Here is a 22,537-nt window from a genome sequence, read left to right as displayed (position 1 = left end):
ATGACCTGAGTTTGATCCCTGGTGGAAGCTGGGTTTTCAGGTAGCCGGCTCAAGGTTGACTCAGTGTTCCATCCTTACGAGGTCAGTAAAATGAGTACCCAGCGTGCTGGGGGGAAAGTGTAGATGACTGGTGAAGGCAATGGGGGAAAAGTGTAGATGACTGGGGAAGGCAATGGCAAACCACCCCATAAAAAGTCTGCCATGAAAATGTTGGGAAAGCAACGTCACCCTGGAGTTGGAAACGACTGGTGCTTGCACAGGGGACTTTTCCTTTTCTTCATATGAAGGCGAGTATGATTATTGTTAAACTACAGGGAATGATACAATAAAAAGCAATGGCATTGAAGGCAAAAAGCATGTGCAAAGTACATTGTTATGTATTGCAGGGAACTAAAAATGCTCTGAATTGACAGTCGTCTATATTGTGTTCTGAAAAGGCTGTTCACCCTGGTCCCTGTAGTTCTTATTTCACGGACAGAAGGCTGAAGCTAGAAGTCAATGACTGCCAACATAATCTTAAAAAACTTCTTGGGAGGTAAATCTTGGTGATTGAAACTGAAATCTGATGAGTTTGTGAAATTTCACCATGATGCACACATCTGAAAACTGTTCAGATGCTTCAGGTGGTTTCAAAATGCTATATACATGGCACCTGTATGATACTCTTGGAATGCTGAAAGAGGATTGTGGGTACTATGACAAAATGGCTGTTTTGTGAGATAGGACCAATCAGAAAATGGCTACCATCAGTAAGACAATTGCAGAATGTTGGGAGGTTCTAAGCCAGCCATGATCCAGCAATGATTAGGGCAACTATTTCAGAATGGGCACTTCCCTGAAGAACCAAATGTGACGTTTACTGGGGGCTTTGAAATATCTGCAGCTTCTGTGAGGGAAAGGAAAGACAGTAGTGGCTTTTTGCTTTGAGGAAGAAGTAAATGGACACCAGGGGTATTCACCAGCACAACACTGAGAATCACGGCCAGAGAATCACGGGCTGCTTGAACCTGCCCAACAACTAAAATATTTCAAATGAGACCTTACTTTACCCTCCTATGTTTGGTAGTTATCAAAGATGGGGTAGTACTGCACTTATGGAACACTCCTCCCTTAATTTAATTTCAGCTGATTCACATACCAGAACAAACCTGGGCATCCTCCTAGATTTTGAATTAATTTTGGATCCTTATGGTTTGCCAGGGTTTTTATTTTATTGTCCTTGTATGCTTGTTGTATTTCTTTTTTCACCCCAGATGTTATGTTATTTGTTGTTAGTTATTATGTTGTTTTAATTTCTGTCTTTTGTTTTAATGTATGTGTATACAGTTTGTTTTTTCTTATTTTCGGACTCATCCCCCCATTCATCTAAGCGAAGGGAAACAAGGAAAAACAGAGTATTTGGAACACCTCTAACAGCATCTTTCATGCAGCTATTCCAGCCATATTAAGGAAGATGTCCATACTTCTTGTGGCAGTACACACGACATGTACACTCTGCCTCTGTGTTGGGAAGTATATGTCTTTGTTTGTTTTACAATATGTCAGTGTTGGCCAAAACACATACTTGCCTCAATGCATGTTTATTTCTCCTACTAATATCATGTTGTTTTGGTTTTTTATTTGCAAGTAAGTTCTATAGCCAAAAAGTGCTTAATTAAAGAGTGCCTGGTTTCTTGCACACCTGCAGCTCACACTTCTGACTTTAAAGCTGCACTCTTACTTCATGTTGGCAGTTCTAATATACTTTATCTGTGGTTCAGATGCATTACCTACTTTGACATTTGCAAAGTTTTGAGCTTGAATCAAGGCCCATCCAAACATTTTGTCTTCTGGTGTGCATCAGCTCTAAGTGAGCACTTCCCTTAGGCAATGCTTAGCTGTTGATCAGGAAAGCTTCCATGAGAATGAAGGGTGCTGCAGCCAGGCCGAGTGCTAGCACCTGCCCCATGCTTCTCCCATGGTGCCATTCCCCCCCCCCGGGGGGGAGGGCATGTGTGGAGGTGTGGCAGGGGAGGGCTGGGTGGGCTCTGGGTGAGCTGCACCTGTGCAGTGTGCTCTTGGAGGCACTCCAAAACTGCCATTCTTAGGGCAGTCTCAAAGTGCCTCCGAGAATGCACTGTGCAGGCTTTCTCCTCTGAGCCCAGCTTCCCTTGCAAGCAGGACTGGATCTACATGGTTTTTGAGGGGGGGGGGTGGAAATTAAAAAAATGATGCCCCCTTATGGGCCATTCTGTCTTATGGTCCCATAGAATACAATGGACTCCATACCAAATTTGGCGCCCCCCCTCCATTGGTGCCTGGGGCAAACACCCCCCTCTGCCCACCCCTAGATCTGGCCCTGCTTGCAAGGGCAAGAGCAGCTAGATGGTGTGTGTTCTTCTCTGAGCCCACCTTCCTTTGTATGGGAGGGTGGGCTTGGAGAAGCTGTGCTGGTGCTCTGCCTGGCTGCTTCTGCCTTCAAGGGGAGAGCAGCTGGACAGGGCACAGCCTCCTCAGAGCCTAGCTTCCCTTTCAAGGGAAGGTAGACTGGGAGGAGAGCACATGCTGCCACACTATCCCACTGCTCTCAGAGGGGGAGCCCAGATGAGGTGGCACGCCAGGCTGCCACCTACCTCACCTATTCCCACCTGCCGGCTGTGCCTGCAGCTCTTGCAGTTGGATTCCATGAAATACGGTGCGTCTTTTCTGGCCACAAGATCCAGCAGAAAATTGCCTTGAAAGGCGCACTGCCCGTCTGCTTCCCTGGGGCGGTCCACGCAGGTCTTGTTGTTTTGTGCGCAGATTTGTTGCCTGAGTGTTACCGCCTCGCACCTGGAGAAAGAGTGGCGGAAGCTAAACTAGCTGCCCTCCGTCTCTTGGCAACACAATTTAAAAAAAAAAAAAAAGACACAAGCTTGGGCGGGCTGCTGTTGGTGTCGGGCGTACGGCACCGACGCTGAGGACTGCGAGAGGCTAGCTCCAGTAGGGCAGCGCCGACCTCGGGCTCCGCAGCCAGTTCTTCATCTCAGCCCCTCGGCAGGGGAGAGGCGGGCGGAAGGGAGCGCGCGCGCCGGGGGTGAGCAGGCTGGCGGCTGACTCGGTGCCGGCTCCGGAAAGAGCCGCCGTGGCCAGGCGAGCTTCTGTCTGGGCGCAGAAGATGGGGAAGAAGTGGAGGAGTCCCAGTGAGGCGGAGAGAGGCTCCCTGGAGGCGGAAGAACTTGGCCGGCGGAGGAGCAGGAGCGCCAGCCGAGGGAGGTTTGCGGAGTCCTGGAAGAGGTTAAGTTCCCGGCGCGGCTCCAGCAAGCGCGCCGGGCTCCAGGCGCATCAGCCGGCGGTAAGTGTCTGGGGAAAGACTCCCGGAGGGGCTCTGGTAGGAGCAAACAGGTGGCTACTCCTGCCGCCTCTTCGGAGCCGCCTGAAGACGATTAGAAAAGACCATTTCTCGGCAACCTCGACTCGGTGGCTCGTTTCCTGCCCTGAGCTGAGGCGCTGCTGCTGAGGGGGCAAGATCAAAGCGCGCTGCAGGGCTGCGTGGCGCGCGGCGCAGCAGGGCAGGAGAGCAGGCGGAGGCGCGCTCCCTTCAAGGCGGTGCCGGTGGGTCTCCCCAACCCGGGGTGCAGGCGGCAAGGGGCTGGGAATTCCTGCAGACCTGTGGGCAGCACCCAGCGTCACGACGATTCTCGTTCCCTTGGAACTTGTTTCCGGGAGCCGAGTAGTCTCAGATTGGCCACCTGAATCCAACCACTTTCTTAGTAGTCAGAAGATAAGAACTGGCTTTCCTTGACCTACTTTTTACTGGCCAAAGCGCTTTGATATATTCCCCCAAGTGAAAACTTGTTTTCTCGTTGGCTGTAATATGAGTGTGTGGTTATTGGCAGTGCGCTTAAAAAAAATAGTAAGTCACTTTTGTGGTTGGATTCAGTCAGTAGTATTTGTATGATGGGAAGCCATCCCTTCCCTTGGAAAAGAATGTCTCTCATGACTAGTGCATTGAGCGCAGTGAAATCCAACTGTTGCACGGACATAAGCAAAACCTATCCATTTAACACTCTCACTAAAATTAAGCTGGTCTATATTTTGTTTTGATGGCAACGTTTATGAGTAGTCCGAACTCTGCTCACGACCTGAATTTGATTCCGGTGGAAGCTGGGTTTCAGGTAGTCGGCTCGAGGCTGACTAAGCCTTCCATTCTTCGGAGGTCAGTAAAATGAGTACCCAGCTTGCTGGGGGGAAAGTGTAGATGACTGGAGAAGGCAATGGCAAACCACCCCGTAAAAACTTTGTGATGCAACGTCATCCCAGAGTTAGAAATGACTGGTGCTTGCACAGGGGACTACCTTTACCTTTTAATGCTAAAATTACTTTGCCATATGCATTTCTTTGAATCTGGTTAAACAATGCATGGGATTTATGTCTTATCTGAAAACACTGGTTTTCAGAAGTGTTAAGTTTTTATTTCTCAGCATGATACTTGTTTCATAAAATATTTATTTATTATAAAACCTGTAGAATATTCAATCACTAATCCATGGGAATGTAAAAGTGACTGACTTAAAGTGGCTTATCTATATAAAACACCTTTTAGGTTATACTTCTTTGAGAACTGTGAGAAACTTGAAAGGGATTAGTATCAGTGGTTTAATAACTGTGTAAAGTTTTTTCATGTTACTTATTTTGTTAAGATAGTACTAGTGCCTCCCCTTAAGTTAATTCCTCAATAATTTTGGAGGGATGTGTTTTTGTTTTTGAGAACAGAATTTATTAGCTTTAGGGGGGGAGGAAATCATCAACAGGTTGCAACAGTATTCCAGTGGGGTAAAAAGAAAGGGGGAGAATTGATGTAGTGAGGGTGCCATGACAACCAAAATCTGGAGAAACAATTTGGTTATGATTCTGATAAAACTACTTTTTTAAATCATAATTTTGGTTTCCATATACATGTATTTTATATGAACAAATGTTTGAGCTGTACATGTATTTTATATGAACAAATGTTTGAGCTGTGCGCTTGGTCATTACAGAACATTAAGTAATGTGCTCTTAACTGTCTGGGGCCCAGGTATCTTTGGGACTGCCTCTCCTGGTATATCCGCCAAAGAGCATTGTGCTCTGGAGATAAGAACTTACTGGTATCCCCCATCCTGAGGAACATCCAGCTGTCCTTGACCAGAGCCAGGGCATTTTCAACCCTGACTCCAACCTGGTGGAACTCTCTGCTGAGCAACATCTGTGCCCTGTGGGATGTAATGCATTTCTGCAGGTTCTGTAAGGCAGAGATGTCCCACCAAGCATTTGGTTGAGGACAACAACAGCCTCCATCTCTCTGGCACTCCTGTGCCCTGACTCCTCCCTCGCCCTCCCAGAAGTAGTGGCACAATTGGAAATCTTTCGCACCATCAAATTAGGTCAGCTATTGTACTTCAGTTGTTTTAACTGTACATTCAAATATATGAATGTGGTTTTAGTGATGTAAACTGCTCAAGCCCTGTTTTGCAGAGAAGGGCAGTCTAAACATTTAATTTAACAAATAATAATAATAAAGTCTTCAATATTCAGCATTATTTACTATACAAGATACTATGGATTTAAAACTATGAGCAAAGATTCTGAACTAGATTCTGGAAAAAACTGTCTATGGATGGGCAATAGGTATGTAGCTCTTTATCTCCTGCCTGGTAATATCAGACTGGATAAGGGGGAGAAAACCCTCCCACTGCATAAAAAGTTATGACCAAAATGTTCAAGTACCAAAGTTATATAAACAGAATATACATTTTCCTCAACAGCAGAATAATCAGATCAGTAGGTTTAGACTCAAATAACTCTATAGGACTGTATTGTCAGTCACACAGCTGAGAAGTAACATTTTCTAGAAAAAGAGTGCATAATAGTGAGCATTATTTAAGCATTAGGAAAGTGATGACAGAAAAAGAAAAGAAGTACCAGCAGTTATGTTGTAATTGGACCAATTCAATCCACAGTTATCATCCTTTACTTTAAATCAAACTTTAAGGCATTAACCATATTAATTTAGACAATCTGTTCTATATAAGGGGTGCAAAAATCAGTCCCAGTTGCCTGGCTGGTAGGATCTAAACTTTATTTTTTTAAAAACTAGCATGTTTCTAATCCTCATTGTTGCAACAAAAGCATTGGCAAGCAGTGAGGAATCAAACAGTTATGGATTGGTACAGAATTATTTCTTGTGATGTTTGTTCTTCTGGTTCTGATAGTGTCTACTCAATTTTTTTCTTAATGCTCTGTTATCTCAGCTATTTTCTTATTTCCACACCATTGTGTTTTCTGTTTCTGATCGTGCTGTGCTGTTTGCTGTACATCATAACAGGGAACAAGATATCCATGTATGTTGTAAACTATCTTTTTTCTCTAGCTAGTGTAGGCATTCATGGTGTGTAAGGTTTCCTGTTTGGTCAAATATTTGTCTTATACTTCAGTGCCATTTTAGTGATTGTTGTCAGTTTACAAGGGGAAATAATTAACTTGATGGCTTTTCCTTCCCACTAGATCTACAAGGACTAATGCTGTGAAAGGCACATTTATTAGGGAGTAATCCCCAATGGATTAAGTGGTGTTTGATTCTGAGCAACCTTACTTGGGATTGTGGTGCTAAGACTGAAATCAGTGAATCTCATTTCTAGCAAAATGCAGTCAAGATCAAAGTGTTGCATATTTTTGTTCCCACTCCAGTTGTGTATTTAGTGCAAATTTGATGCAAAGCTAAGTACGTTGATGTCTCACTGAGTGCTTGTCTTCCAATTAAATAATAGGATTTAAAGAATCTTAATTTTGGATTCTTCATGCCTCTTATTTCCATATGATGTTTTGGAAACAAATTTTCTGTCACAGAAGTTATATTGTGGAGGGGTATATCTACCTGATAAAGTGCAAAGAATCTCCGATGGGAGAACTGAAAAAGACCTTGCCCTGCAGGTCAGAATACATTAGATGCATGTGTACTGATACTAAGGTAATTGTATAAAAAAGGAGTCTCCAACTTTGTTTAAGCTAGGGCATTTCTGGAATGCTGAGAGGGTATCACCAAAAAAATTGCTGCCTTGGGAGGTTTAGCCAATGCCAAAATATTGGGAGGTTCAGATGTTTGAAATCCACAAGACGTGAGCAAATATTGCACACATATTTTTATTAAAACTCTAATAATTTCTTTCATAGAAAGATACAATACATATGCATGAACTTTACAACTCAACCATGCTAGAAGGTGACTTAAAAAAAAAAAGTTGGGAATAACAGTTTCCATAAGACCAGCCTAGGGAAAGTTCAGTGTTTTTGCAGGCAAATTAGGCTTAGTTCTTTCCTTTTGGGAAGAAGGAAGAGAATGTCAGGAAACACACTGTCAGGCACCATGGCACCCATAAGCACCATATTGGGTATTACTGCTACAAAGTATCTTCTTACATTTATGTTCATTCACTGCTTCAACCAAACTCTTTAAAATCTTAAGTGAGCATATTATGAAGATGTCTTAGCTAGGATTGGTAGAATAGTGAGTCAGGTCATCCCTCCTACCTTGGATCTAGCTAGGGTGGCCATAATTTCTGCAGGCCAGCCAGGGACACCTTGAGGGGGGAAGGAGTGTGTGTGTGTGTGTGTGTGCGTGCGCGCCGCCGGAAACAGGAAATGACGTCACTTCCGGTGACGTCACTTCCAGTGTTGTCATGCCACCGCCGGGAACAGGAAGTGACATCACTTCCTGTGACATCATTTCCCCCGCGCCACCTGCCAGAAGCAGGAAGTGACATCACTTCCCCCAAATGACATCATTTTCCCCAAATGCCACTGCCGGAAACAGGAAGTGACTTCACAGCACTTCCTGTGACGTCCCCAAAAATCCCCCAAATATCACCACCGGAAACACCAAGATTATTTATAGAGAGGGAAAGGGGGAAATAAAGTTAAATAAAACTCTTTTTTTACTTTTTTCAAAGTGAGAAGACTAGAGAGAATGGGTTCCACACTGAGAAGCCAGTCAGATTCCAGTGAGATTCCAGGGAGACTGTGCTGCATAATGCAGCCTATTTATTTTGTCCTGTTTGCTCTGTTGGCTCTATCTGCACCACCTTCATCACTTTCGGGGTGTGGATCCCCCAGTGGGGTGGGCTCCCAACTCCCTCCGCCGGCTGTTTCTGATAGCCCTGCGTCCCCTCTTTCATTTGATATGTGTCCCGTGTGGGTGCCACCCTCCCGCCGGGAGATGCCGCAAAATGAGCCCCCTTGAGGCTTATGGCGGCAGGGCTCGGGGGAAGCGAGCTAGACTGCTGTTTTTTTGAGGGGTTATAGAGTGTTTCGAGCCCGTCCCTGTGGCATCAGTCCCATCGTTGTGGGACCCAGGGGGCCGGCGCAGCGGCCCGCTGAAGCAGCCTGTCAGTCACTTCCGGGTTCCTGTCCTGCATCTCGACCTCGAAGGAAGGAAGGAAGCCCAGCCACCCTCTCCCGCCAGCCGCCCTCCCCCCCGCTTTTGGCCCCCTCCCTCCCTGCCTGCTTACCTTCTTCCAGGGTGGGTGGCGGCCTCCCCTCCGGGGGGGCTGGCCAGGAGGCGCAGCGGCGGCTGAGGAGGAGGCGGCCGAGCCCACCGACCCGAGGCCTCCCGCTCCAACCGCCGCCGCCTCCCCCCGCGGGTCTCCAGCGACCAGTGCCAGCCTCTCCGCTGCCTCCCCGGCCTCCGCCTCCAGTGGAGGCCCGCACACGCGGCCCGGCAGCAGTGGCGGAGGCCGGGGAGGCGGCAGAGAGGCTGGCGCTGGTCGCTGGAGGGCCTCCAGCAACCAGCGCCGGCCTCTCCGCCGCCTCCCCGGCCTCCGCCTCCAGTGGAGGCCCGCGCGCGCGGCCCGGCGGTGGTGGCGGAGGCAGGGGAGGCGGCGGAGAGGCCGGCGCTGGTTGCTGGAGGCCCTCCAGCGACCAGCGCCAGCCTCTCCGCCGCCTCCCCGGCCTCCACCACCGGGCCGCGCGCGCGGGGAAGGCGGCGAGTGAGGGAGCATCCCCGCGCATGCACAGAGCCCGCCACACCACCACCAATCACCCTGCGCATGCGCAGGGATGCTCCCTCCCTCCCTCAACACCTTCCCCACCCGCGCGCGCGGCCCACTGGCTCTCTGGCTGGCTAAACCAGGACCTCTAATGGTTCCGGTATAGCCAGCCCGGGAGGCGGGAATTGGGGGCCAGAACCAGGACTTTCCCAGGTGACCGGGATGGTCTGGCCACCCTAGATCTAGCCCTGCTAGAATTGTGGTCTGACCTCTCCCTGAGTAATAGTAAGAAGGTTATGATTTCTATCTTACTGGTAGTGGCAAGGTTAGCCACTGCTTCAAAATGGAAAGCCAAGGAAACAGCTCTGAGCACTGGTAGGTGATTATTTCTGCCATGCTTGAAGCAAGGAAGGAGGGGGACACAGGCTTGCAGACAGACAGACAGACAGACAGACAAACAGACAGACAGACAGACAGACAGACAGACAGACAGACAGACAGACAGACAGATAGATAGATAGATAGATTTATTGTCATTGTTCTCAAAAAAGAAAATGAGAGCAACGAAATGAGGTGCTCTTCCACAAACATACCAACACATCAACACCCCCAAAAAAGGACATATACATAGACCATTTAAACGCATCTAAAAACAAATAACTATTCATAACCCTGCATTTAGCCTAACCACAGCACTTGGATAGAAGCTGCCCTTGAATCTATTTGTCTTAGATTCAACACTCTATATCGCCTGCCTGACGGTAAGATCTCAAATAGCAAGTGGCCCGGATGTGAAGGGTCCCTTAAGAACATTTGTATTTTCCTTTTACATCCCATATTATACAGATCCACCAATGAGGGGAGAGAACATCCACAAATCTTCTGTGCTCTTACCATCACTCTTTGGAGCACCCTTCTCTCTGCTTCCGTGGTTGCCTGGAGGCCTAGAGTAGGGAAGAGAGTGCAAGAGCCCAAGGGAGCCACTAGAAGGAGAGATGGAGTTAAAGATAGTGTCGCAGGGCTTAGCTTCATAGCTCTTTCAGGAGCTGTATTTACTAATCTTGGTGTCAAGACAAAGAGAGATGCATAATGATGCAAATGGTGATCCGTGATTTATATGGTACATGTCTGTTTGAATCTCCCACTGATGCCAAAAATAATTCCCTAACCTTTCCCTAGGCTGATTTTATAGGAACTGTTATTCCCAACTTTTTTTTTAAAGTCACCTTCTAGCATGGTTGTGTTGTAAAGTTCATGCATATGTATTATATCTTTCTATGAAAGAAATTATTAGAGTTTTAATAAAAATATGTGTGTAATATTTGTTTATGTCTTGTGGATTTCAAACATCTGATGTTTCAAATTATTTTTTGAAACCCATCAAATGTTTTGCTGGATGATTTGAATGTTGTATTTAATTACTTTTATCTTTATAAAGGATCCCTCCAACTGTTCCTCTAGTTTGGGGTCTGTGAAGAGACAACATGAATCTCAGGCATCAAACCGTGACATTAGTAAATGCTTGTACAGGATACCCTGTACACGATCTGTGGAAAATCCTGTTTGGTAACTCAATAAGAAGACTACCAAATATTCACCCAGAGAGAAATGCCACTACCAGAGCCTACAAAGTACAAACCAGAAAATATTCTTTTAAGAAATATATAGCAGTTTCATACTTTGAAGCCTCTTGGAGCAGGAGGTTGAAACAAACATATATATCTTTAAAATGTCAGTTCTAAACCGATATTTGCTGTTGCAACAGTTTACATTGATCCAATTCTGTGATAGCTAATTTATCTCTTCTACAAACTGCACTGGTGGTACAACTTTCTGTCTAAGGCACTTTATGGGTTTTGTCCCATGTCTAAGACAACTCTCTTAGCATTCTGAATCACAGCATAGTTGTGAGAGAACTGGTGACCAGATCTCTAAAATCTGGGCAATTTAGTTTGGACAAAGTCTCCTGAAACCCTTTCTCAATCATTTATTTGTTGATAGGTGCATATGGTGAATTTATTTTTCCAATCGTGTTTCAAATGCCATTAAGGGGATAGTTACATTTTCCCCTTTTAATCAAGCTTAGTCAAGGTGATAGGATGGATTTTCCCCCTCTCTATTACTCAAATTTCTCTGTTCTACCTAACTCTCTGTTTGAAATGGTAATTCCAATTGGATTGAAATTCCATGACCTCATTTACCATATTCATGGTTTATTCTTTCCTTCCTTTTAGAACTTTTTTTGAGGATTTGTCATCTATTCACTGATTTTCTTTGACTGAGGCTCTTTCTTCCCTTTCTCAAGAGTGACTATTTCTCTGTAAAAAAATTGCGACTCAAGTCTTCCTGCATGTTTATTTTCTCTGTTTTTTTCAGAAGATGAGGCATAGCAGAGCTACAAGAACCTAGGCAATATAGAATAAGCACACTTTAGGGCATCCAGGCTGGAAATGACTTGATAAATTATGGGGGACACAGCCTGGTATTAACAGCTTCCCTAGGCAATGCATATTAAGGAAACCTTTATTTTTCTACTCTCTCTCTGTGTTTTTCTGGCCAGTTTTGCAAGTACTTTCTTATTTTTAATGTCTAAATACTGTGATCTCTGACCTTTACAAAAACAGTTTTCTTGAAAAATTGCAAATATTCTGCCTGGTATTAATTCTTTGCCTACTCATTTTATTGCTTTGGGCTTATGATAAAGTTATAAAGTATTCGGGGTGTGTTTGTGTGTCTTATTATAAGGGCAATTAAACTATCTCATGGCCCAGTGAACAGTAGTGACAGGTTTACCTTTTAATGAGGTTCTGAATCATTTTGTTCAGAGGGAACCAGCCATGGTAAAAAGTGAGAACTTTCAGAGACCTTATTTGCCCTCTGACAAAGGGGTGCTTTGACTCTCAAAACTTCATAAACTGAAAATCCTGTTGATCTCTAAGGTACTATTAGCCTCAAATCTTGCCCTCTGTTTATGTGATAGTTACTCACCCATCCACCAATAATTCTGCCACACAAAAAGACTAAATATTTATATTTTCCCCTTTGGTGGTGGTGGTAAGTGCTGACAAGTTATAGCTGACATAGAACCCCACTGGGTTTCTAGGCAAGAAACATTAAAATGAAACATAAAGATTCCAGGTTTTGTATTACTAGCATGTCTTTGTATTTGAACTGAAACAATGTGCTATCCTGTGTAAGATACTTGTAAAACAGGGTATAATCATTCTAAGGCAGAGGGACAACCTGATATAACTGGTATAAATACTGTGTAAGTATTATATTTGCTCTCCAGCTTCCTTAGGTCTTTATGCTTTTTGTGGCAAAATGCCCAATTATCTATCAGACCTAACCACTCCAAGTCATCGCAGGGCATTTATGTTGGCTAGACTAAACACGTTTCCCTCCAAAGTTTTACAAGGGAGATATCAGCGAGTCCCTTTAGCCGACAGACTTTGCTCCTGTGGAGCAAATACCCCTGACTCAATCCAGCATATATTGCTTGATTGTTCTTTATACCATAACCTCCGTAAAGATTTATTTGGCAAGCTTTCTTTTTCTCCAGATTTGTCTATTCTGCCACCCTGTTATTATTTATTGAGTGATACTGAGGGGGTGGTTAGTGAGGCTGTGGCAAAATTTCTGGCTGACATCCTTAAATTTAATTCTGACCATGTTTGAATGCATCTGTAAGCTCGGTTTTATTTTGATTTTATCTCCAATGTTTAATTTTTTATATTCTGTGTATTTTTATCTGAATCTATTATGCCATTAAAGGTTTGGTATGGTACTGTGTAAGTATGTAAATACTATGCAAATGCTCAGAAGTAAATACTGCTGGCTTCATAAAATTTAATCCTAAACCAGTGTGCACAGGATTTTAGCTTTAATTTCATGGCAAAATAGGTAGCCACATGGTTTCTGCAGGTATCAGTTGAAAAACTAATGGGGGTTCAAAGTTTTGCGATATTTTTGATACATGCAACCACTGGCTGGGTGGAAACTTGTCCCTCTTTTTCATAGTCTTGTTATCTCCAGCATCTGAGACAAAGGGCAGTTGACTGTGTCTCCATGGCTATTCTGATTGCACTCATTTTGTTGTTCCAAATGTGTCAAATGCACAAATACATTTCCATTTGCTTTCAGACAACAGGGGAAAAGGGCTTGGTAGCTGATTTCAAAAACTCATGGACTAGGACTTGGATAACAGGCTGCAAAAGTCTCTAGTGCACTTGGACTGCCTTAGGAGGATCCTTGGACTCTCCAGAGATGTCTTAAAGTCCTTTTTGCTGCTCACATGCTGGATTAATGGTACACTTACTAAAAAGGTTGGATATCCCAATTGAGCCTCTGTACAATGGCTGAGAAAGTCAATAGCAGAGGAAGGCCTTTGTTCCTCATGGGATTCCTGGAAGCATCAGGTTGGCGTCTGTGCGAATGAGAAACATGTGGCTGAACCAAATGGACCTCTGATTCGATCCAGCATATTTTATATGTTAATTCTTATTTTGTGGCCTGTACTTTTATTTAAACAGCATGGCAGGAGGGATTTTAAACAACAAATTGGCAACTTTAATTCAATGTCATTGTATTCCTTAATGTATTCTGCCTCACAGAACTGGGAACCAATCACAGTAATTTGGATTGAAAAATAATCTTCTGAGAAATAAATATAGAGATGGGGTTTCAGTCCATGGAAGAGAGTAACAAGAATATGAAAGAACTCACTGAAGGATAGAAATCTGAATTTATTAAATGTTACTTTAGGCTAGACTACAGCACTAACAGATGCTGAAAACCCTCATGTACACTGCTGGGAAATGAATTTTCTGTTAGGCAGAAGGCAAACAGGTGCCTGCAATCCCAGCAAACTCCTTCACTTCCATTGTGTAGTAGTGCATATGTACTGCCTTGCACAAATTACTCACAGGAGCAGGTGTTACAGAATATTTTCATTGAGTGCACATGAATTGTGATTGATTCCCTTCCCCAGAGCCTGTGAAAGCCTATTTATCTAAATGTTAATCAAATTAAGCTGTAAACCTGTTTCCTTATAATCTCTGGCATGTCAGGTGAATGACAAACTTTAAAATGGCATTGTTAAATAAACAGGAAAATATAACTAACTGTGAGTGACAGTGATGCAAATGTTTTCATACTCTGTGTAATGGGGAAGACTATTGGAGAATAGCTGAAGATGGTTATGTGATGATTTATTACACATGCTTACCACCTATTATTTTCACTGAGATATTTACTGTGGATGTTTTCCTAAAGAGTCCTAAATATACAAAAAAGTTATTAAAAGTAGAATAGAATTGAAGCGTGAATACCTCAATGCATCTCTTCATTTGCTCCAGTAAGGCTGCCATATTCCAATTATCTAAATACAAGCAGCTTCATTTGCATACTATGCAATCATTTGCTAATTAAGCAAACAAAGCACATTATTTGTTGTACTGTCTATCAGTTGCTTTGTGCTGTTTCCTGGCAACTATCAAACCTGATGAAAGGTCAGAATCATTTTTTTTTTGCCTGACCATTTCCTCAGGCCAGAATTTGTTGATGCTTTCTTCTTAGACAACAGGAAAGCTTGCAGAGAAAAGAGGTAGAAAGCTGCTGTGTCTTCTTACTTCCAGTTCTTGGTTTCAGCAGTATGTAGCTTTGCATCTGCTCAGTAGAGGTTACAAGCTTCTGTGTCACTATGAGAGATCTATGGTTTTCCTCCCACTGTGGAATAAAAAAGTATCTTCCTTTATCTTGCAGAATTTATTTGGGGTTAGAAGATACTGTGAAATTCTCATAGCTGAAGTAAGATTTAGAATACTCTTCTGTGCATGTATACATGGGACTACATCCCATTGTTTTCAGGGATATGTAATTGATCTGCATAAGAATTAGTAGCTGTGAGAGGTGGTGAAATCAATAATCCCTTCTAATCAAATATCTGAGATAGTCTAGTCCATTCTAGTACCTCAGCATTTTGCCGCCTCATTCTGCTACATGTTTACTTTCTGTAAAATGTGAATCGCATTGCAGGAGTTCAACCCTAAATTACAGAGAAGTATGTCATATCCCTTGTAACGGGGCTTTCCCCCAAGAAATATCTCCTAGATTTGGATCCTTGCTTAGTGGAAGTGGAGTACAGAGAAACAGACTTTCCGAGCTCTTCCTGTGTCTTCTGAAATCACGCTGCTCTGTATGTTTATGTCAGGGGTGGCCAAACTGTGGTTCGGGAGCCACATGCGGCACTTTCACACATATTGTGTGACTTAATGAAGGTTTACTCTCAAGTAAACATGTTTAGCATCGGGACCTCTGTCAGCCTCTGAGCACTGACCCATAGGTAGGTTACTATTTTCACCATGTGTTAACAGGGAAGGAGGGGGAAATAGGCAGACTTGCAAGCTCTTCACCACCATAGACAGCTCCTGGAGACCTAGAGTGAAGAAAGAGAGTACAAGAGCCACTGGAAGGAGGGGCAGAATTAAAGAGGGCATCGCAGGGTTCCCTCTTTGTTTTATAGCTCTTGTAGGAACTGTATTTACTAACCTTGGTGTCAAAGCAAAGAGAGATGTATAAGGATGCAAATGGTGGTCTGTGATTTAATTTAATTTAATTTTTTAATTTATATCCTGCCCTATCCCACAAGTGAGCTCAGGGTGGCTTACAACATTAAAACAACATTAAAATGAATCACTTCAAAAATATCATAACCACAGATATGTCGATCAGATTCAAGAGCAATAATTCAAGAGCAATTTATATGGTATTTGTGTATTTCTTTCTCCCACTGGTGCCAAAAAATAATTCCCTAGCTTTTCTCTGTGCTAGCTTTATGGGGACTATTATTTCCTGCTTTTGTTTTTTTAAAAAAATATCCTTTGAGCATGGTTATGTTGCACAGTATGTGCGTACATATGTATTCTATGTTTCTGTGCAAAGAAAGTAATTAACAGTTTTCATAAAGACACATTTGTTTATGTCTTGCAGCTCTCAAACATCTGACATTTATTCTATGTGGCTCTTAAATTAAGAAAGTTTGGCCACTCCTGGTGCAGAGTGGTGGCTGTAAGTAGATAACTGAAGAGAAGTGCTGTGAGTAAAGTGGGAGTCTGTAGTAGCAATAGCAATTAGCAAATATTGCCCTCTTCCACTAACTGAAGTACTTTTTACTAGCAGAAGGCATAGTTAAGATCTAATCACTATAATGTCACTTCTAATACTGTAAAATATTGTATGAGAAACTTCTGCAACGCCAACACTAAACTAAACTAAAATGCACCACAGTGGGCTGATGCTGTAGAGAGCCACTGGTGATGAAGAGTAAACAGAACCAACTTCCAGCTACTCTGCTAGTGCCTCAAGGGGCCACTTAGAATTGTAGTGATTACCAGTGTCAGCTCACAAATTATCTCCTCCTGCACACCTACCAGGTTGTAGGAGATGGCAATGGGTGAGCCACGGCCTATTTGTTATTGCAGCTGAGCTTAGTGGCCCCTTCATGCTGGCTTCTAGAACAGCAAGACTACTCAACTTGGCTTACTTCAGGGTAGTAGTCACTTCCCAGTCAACCAGTGACCCCACCCTCAGACTTCTATCCTTCCTTTTATTTCTTTTTCTTCAGAGTCCTTAAGTGTGACTGTTGAATATTCTTTTTGGACCAATCATAGTGTCTCTATTATATGTGTGATCTTATTAATGCGGAATTTATTTCCCCAAGAATTCATAAAATCAATATTCTTTTACTGAACACAGACTTAAAGAACATGAAATAAAATACCAAAGGAGGGAAATACTGAAATTCATATCCTGTATGGTATTCTGCTTTTTCTCTTTACACTCTTAAACTTCTGTAGGATGTTGTCATTCATGTGCCAATGCTGCCTCAGGAGTGACATACCAAGAGAATCATTAAGCAGTCTGAAGAACTGGGAAATACCTATGGAACATTTTTTTAAAAAATCAGATCACACCGTTCCTTGCTGATTCTGGGTCTTCTAAGAATAGCAAAGGGGAGGAGGTGGGGAGAATGAAGTTGCTAGTCAGCCATTTTTATTCTTCTGTGTCTTGCATAGTTGGTAGTAGTGGGTAGGGTGAGGTGCAGATTCCTCTGCCTCTTGCATCACTAAGCATCTCCATTGCCTCTTGCATCACTAAGCACCTCAACAGGAATATGGTTTTCAAAATAGATTCCAATTATATGCATAATGCATTAATAAAATTCCACTGCTTGGTAGAAAATCTATTTAATGATATGTTAACTGCTGACAAAATAGAAAGGAACACCTGTGATAGTGATAACCACAGAGGATTCCTCTATAGTGTCCATACTGGAAGCCTCCAATGAAAGGGGGAGAAGGAGACAAAGGAAATGATCAGGAGAGTTTTCTGTGCATAGAACCAGGGGGGGGGGGGTTGTAGAAAAAGTCCAGTAGGAACTAATTTGCATATTAGGTCATGCCTCCTGATGTCACAATTGTTTCACACAGGGCTTTTTTGTGAAAAAAGCCCAGCGGGAACTCATTTGCATGTTAGGCCACATCACCTGACACCAAGGCAGCCGGAACTGTGTTCCTGCTCAAAACAAGCCCTTCTTGCTTTATTGTGCAGAAAACCAGCCCTGTTTGTTAAGCTAGTCTGTGTTTCAGGACACAAGCTTCTTGTTATTGTTATTATTGTTATTATAGCCGTACAGTAGATGAATTACTTTGTTAAGCTAGTCTGTGTTTCAGGACACAAGCTTCTTGTTATTGTTATTATAGCTGTACAGTAGATGAATTACTTTCTAACCAGAAGTGGTAAACATAATTTGGAGTTCTTTTGGGGGAAATGTTTTATGGTATGTTGCTATTATTGATCAAATCAATCTTTTGTAGAAAAACTGTTTTCTATCTTTTTGTCCAGTTTCATGCAGTTTTTAGCAGTTGACTAACACAGTAATGTTATGATCAATATTTGAGTTGTATACTATTAACATGCAGAAGTAAATGTAGCTAAGACATCTGTGTTTTCTATGGTGAGATCAAAAAATCTACTCTGATAATTCTGTTGCTTTCTAACTCCAGTAGTTCTGCAGGTGACTGTAGAACAAATTGCACATAGGAATGGTCACAAACCGGCTCACAAATGTAAGTTCATGATTAATTTTGGCTGGTTCCTGGTTTACGAAATGAGTTTGCAAACTGAAGAGCTGCCACAAACGTCCATGAATTTTAAGCCAGTTTGTGGTGGCTCTTGACAAAAAATAGCTGAGCAGCGGGGAGCAGAAAGCTTTCTGCTTCTTGCAGCTTTTTGAGGGGAAACCTCTGCTTTGTACTCCTTGTGAAAAGCAGTAGGGAGCAGAAAGTAGGAGTTTAAAAGGCTCAGAGCCATTTAACCCCTTGATTTTTGCTCCAGCTCTCCATCACTTTTTGTGGGGAGTAGAAAGCAGGGTCATGAATCACTATGAACCAGTTTGGTTTACAAACCAACCTGAACCAACCTCCCAGTTCAGCCACAAACTGAAATGACCTTCAAAATGCAGTTTGTGTCCATCTCTAATCACACATGCCACTACTTCTGTATTTTTAATATAAACATCCTTGACTGGCTGTAGTCACTATGGAACAGTCTTGTGTTTAAGTAGGTGAAGGTAGATATGCATGCTTGCATGCAGTGGCTTAATTTTTTTAAATTTCCTAGGACAGCAACTGTTGTGTCCTACAGGGTGTACTTTTAAGTGGTAGTTTATTAGAAGCACTGTTTTGGTTTATTAATGCTATTACTCTAACTACTAAGTTTGTGACTCATACACTTAATTTCTGTAGAAGCATGTACTTTGGCTAACAGCTATGTGTTTATTCCTGTATAATCCATTGTTGTTTAAAATGTAATCAAATGTTCTGAAGGTTAAAGAATAACAATATTTTATATACTCACTAGTACTGGCCAAATAAAAACTAGCACACTATTTGACAATATGAAAGGACGTTTTAAAATGATTTCTGAGCACCCAAAAACCCAGTTTCCACTGAATGCAGAGATTAATATATTCTTTAAAAATTTGAATAGGTATTTAAATGTACATTTATGTCTCCTATACTGTGTGTGTTTTAGTTGACAACTAATAAAAGATAAAAATTCTAAACATTTTCATGTGCTACTTTTTAATATTTCTAAATTGATGGCATTAAAGTATATTAGCAAGCTGAACTCTGCTACAATTTTGTTGGTGATGGTCACCTTATTTGTATGTCAGTGTCAGGGTGTTGCTATGTTTGTCAACAGTAGAATAGCTAAATTAGAGACCAGCAGCACCATAAAGATCAACAACACTTTGGTTGTATGAGAAACAGAGCTTTGACTCTCAAAAGCTCATAACCCCACCCCACCCCCCAAAAAATCTTGTTGGTTTCTAAGGTGTTGCTGGATTCGAACCTAGTTCTATTTGTATGTCAGAGTTCAATTTCAGTAGTGCCTTAAAGAACAACAAAGACTTTCCAGGGTATAAGATTTCATGAGTCAAAACTCACTTCATCAGTCTTGGTAGAGACTGAGTGGAAAACTCTGGTCCAAAAGGGACCTCATAACATCCACCCCAATTTCTGGTAGTAACCAGATTTTCAGAGTACTAATTGAGTTCAAGGCTATTTCAAGGAGTATGCTAATATGGAAAGAAATTAGGTTCCTTTGTTGTTGTTGTTCAGTCGCACAGCTGAGTCTGACTTTTTGCGACCCCATGGACAAAATCATGCCAGACCCTTCTGTCTTCCACCATCCTCTGAAGTCCATCCTGCTCAAATTCATGTTAGTTACATCAGTAATGCTGTCCAGCCATCTCATCTGTTGCCATCCCCTTCTTCTTTTGCCTTCTGTCTTTCCTTAGCAGATCCATATTGCAAGGAACTCTTTTAATGTGGAAATAATGTAAGGTTATTGCCCCCGTGAACATGAGTCATTCATTCTGGGGAGATCCAATGGAGTCATAAAACAAGCTCTTAACACGTGTGCTGATTTCTTTTGCAGACTAGTCTGCCTCATCATAAGGTAGCATTCTCTGGTTTGAGCTAAGATGGAGTCTCCCTGTATCTCTGGTTGCATAAGGCCTAGGAGTATGCTTTTGATAGCTACAGTTGGATGTTCCTGCATAGGGGGAAGCATGGGAGTAACAACAGGAAAAAGAATCAGAGTCAAAGCCAGTACCTTGGACAGCAGACCAAGAGTGTGTGGGAACAAGAAAAACAAACCAAGCACCAGGAACTCTGCCATAGCAAGGAACAAACCAAAGGCCAGAGTCAATGAGGAATCCTCTTCATTGCTGAGTGATCTCATTTCACCACCCTGCTGCTCCTTTCAGTGTGCACATAGAGGCATGTTGCTGTCCATGCATACATACTAGCAACAGAACCTTTAGAAAGCCTCTGTGTAGGAGTTTATGTCCTAGAACGTGGAGCTCTGTAATGTACCTGTTAAATTATATTTTCTTAGAAAAGTTAAATTTAGCTATGTAAGCAGCTAATCAAATGAAAATGTATTATAAAGATCCTAATCTTTTGTAATTAACACTTCCTCTCTTCAAAATGATCCCATCAACAGCTGGAGTTGTAGCATAACACTGTCTACTGTAGGTTGTCCAAAATAAATTTGATAAAATTGAGCTTGCCTCGGCTATCCAGGTCAGGGCAGGATTGCATATAAAGGTGATGTGTCTCTTTATGAAAGGAACTTATCTGTATGGAATGCTATGCTTGGATTCAGCCGAGTACTGTAGGCAGTGTAAGCATCTCAAAGCCAGATCCTGAGGACATGAATAAAATTTGAAGCAATGTTTCTACAATAGAGTAAAATTGTTGAAAATATTGAAAGCTGGGCCAGTATCTAATAGAATTCATTGGAATAAGATGTCTGAATCATGCATGATGCTGTGATGAATTGTGGTGACTGTTTTGTAACTGAGACTGACTTGATTTTTTACAATTCCAGATACTGAATTAGTACTAAATCTGTTTTTAGGGAGGGAAATTAGGCATTCAGTGTGGGCAGATTATATTTTGAAAATGTTCTAAGGCACTATGAAGTCTAATCTTATATGAACAGTAGACAAAAGATCTGGGACCTCCAGTCTGACAAAATACTTACTTCATCTTTTTGTGCCTTTAATTGTTCTCACAAAAGTAATTCTAATGATGTTGAGGAGAAAGGTTTTTGTAGTGTTGTAATTAATTTACACCAGAGTTGACTTGCTCCTCAGCTGTTGCTATTTTGATTCCCAGTTTGAAGATTTCCTTCGGCATGCACCCAGGATTTTACAAAATCATTGTTATTTTTGGACTACCTTCTGGGTTTTGATCTGTTAGATCTCGGTCGTTGAGAAGTTTCATCTTGAGAAAAAGATTCTCATTTTCTGTGATATCACAAGGTGATGCTCTTATGCTGGGAACTTTCAATTAATTCTTGATGGATATGGAAAGAGACATGCTTTGTAAAAGGTCAGTAGCTCTGCGACTTCCTTCCTTCTGATTAAATAAATGATAAATTTAGTTACCTTTAATCAATGTTGTAACTTTGTTGCTCAGAGTTCCTTGAAACAACAAAAAAGTTAAATTAAAGGCTATATGGATATGGAAAGTGAATATTGCACCATTTTTTAAATGAACTGTTAACATGTTTCATGTTTCCTAAAGAGTAAAGTGTGATGGTTGAGTTGGTCATCAAAGAGCACAGAAATACTGGGGTGTGTGTGTTTGTGTGTGTATATATATATATATATGTGTGTGTATATATATATATATATATATATATATATATATATATATATATATATATAGTATCTACATATGTACATATAGATATACACAAAGATATAGTATTAGTCAATTTAAAGTGATGCAAATTCATCAACAAATAAGTAAGAGTGCAGAAGGTAAAATATACTCTTATTGGTCCCTTATTCACTGATTTTTCCATACAAAAAAGACGACCGCTAAACGGTGTTCTTGTTCAGTGGCAGATGGTTCCAACTCATTCTTATTTCTCAAAATACAGAGGGATGGAATCAAGGATGTCTTCTCATAAAACAATGGAATGAATGCCCCTAAAACAGTTTTATGATGACATGCCTACTTCAAAAAGCTGGCAAAACAAATGGCTTTGGCTTAAAGTTATATTTATATCAGTAAAGCTACATTTACAAAGTCACTAGAAATCTCTAAATTCTCTACGTTATATTACCCATTGTATAATGCTGTTTTCAGGAGGATTTTCTGTAATTTGTGGCTGGGTTAGGCATGAATAATAGGTTTTCCTTTACTTTCTTCCTCCTTCTGTTGCAAAAACTCTGGTTTAGGAAAATAGGTAGGCCAAAGTGGTTTTCTCTTAGTCCTACAGTGACAGAGGCTTAGAGTTCTGATGATTAAAAATGACATTTTCATTAAAGTTTTGTCTTGCTAGTGCACATCTTATTATTGTTGAGTTTTCTTATTGGCATGGCAAGTCATTTTATGAAAGTCACCTGTATTGACATTCTATGAAAGTCACCTGTATGAAAGCAACTGAAAGGGGAAATGTGGGGGGGGGAC

General features: G+C 41.9%; 1 protein-coding gene across 6 annotated transcripts in view; it reads left to right on the top strand.

Moving 5' to 3' along the window:
* Window positions 1-3,103: 3,103 nt before the first annotated feature.
* The window catches only part of TRPM3 (transient receptor potential cation channel subfamily M member 3), a 608,524-nt gene continuing 589,090 nt past the window's right edge, over window positions 3,104-22,537 (top strand). For all 6 annotated transcript variants that reach the window (XM_060237453.1, XM_060237455.1, XM_060237452.1 and 3 more), the window contains exon 1: window positions 3,104-3,313. In XM_060237453.1, coding sequence (XP_060093436.1) covers window positions 3,137-3,313 — 177 coding nt within the window. In that variant the 5' untranslated portion in view covers window positions 3,104-3,136. The remainder of the gene's footprint in view (window positions 3,314-22,537) is intronic.

Source organism: Heteronotia binoei, chromosome 4, assembly GCF_032191835.1.
Source record: "Heteronotia binoei isolate CCM8104 ecotype False Entrance Well chromosome 4, APGP_CSIRO_Hbin_v1, whole genome shotgun sequence".
NCBI lineage: Eukaryota > Metazoa > Chordata > Lepidosauria > Squamata > Gekkonidae > Heteronotia > Heteronotia binoei.
This window is presented reverse-complemented; position numbering and strand designations above follow the sequence as displayed.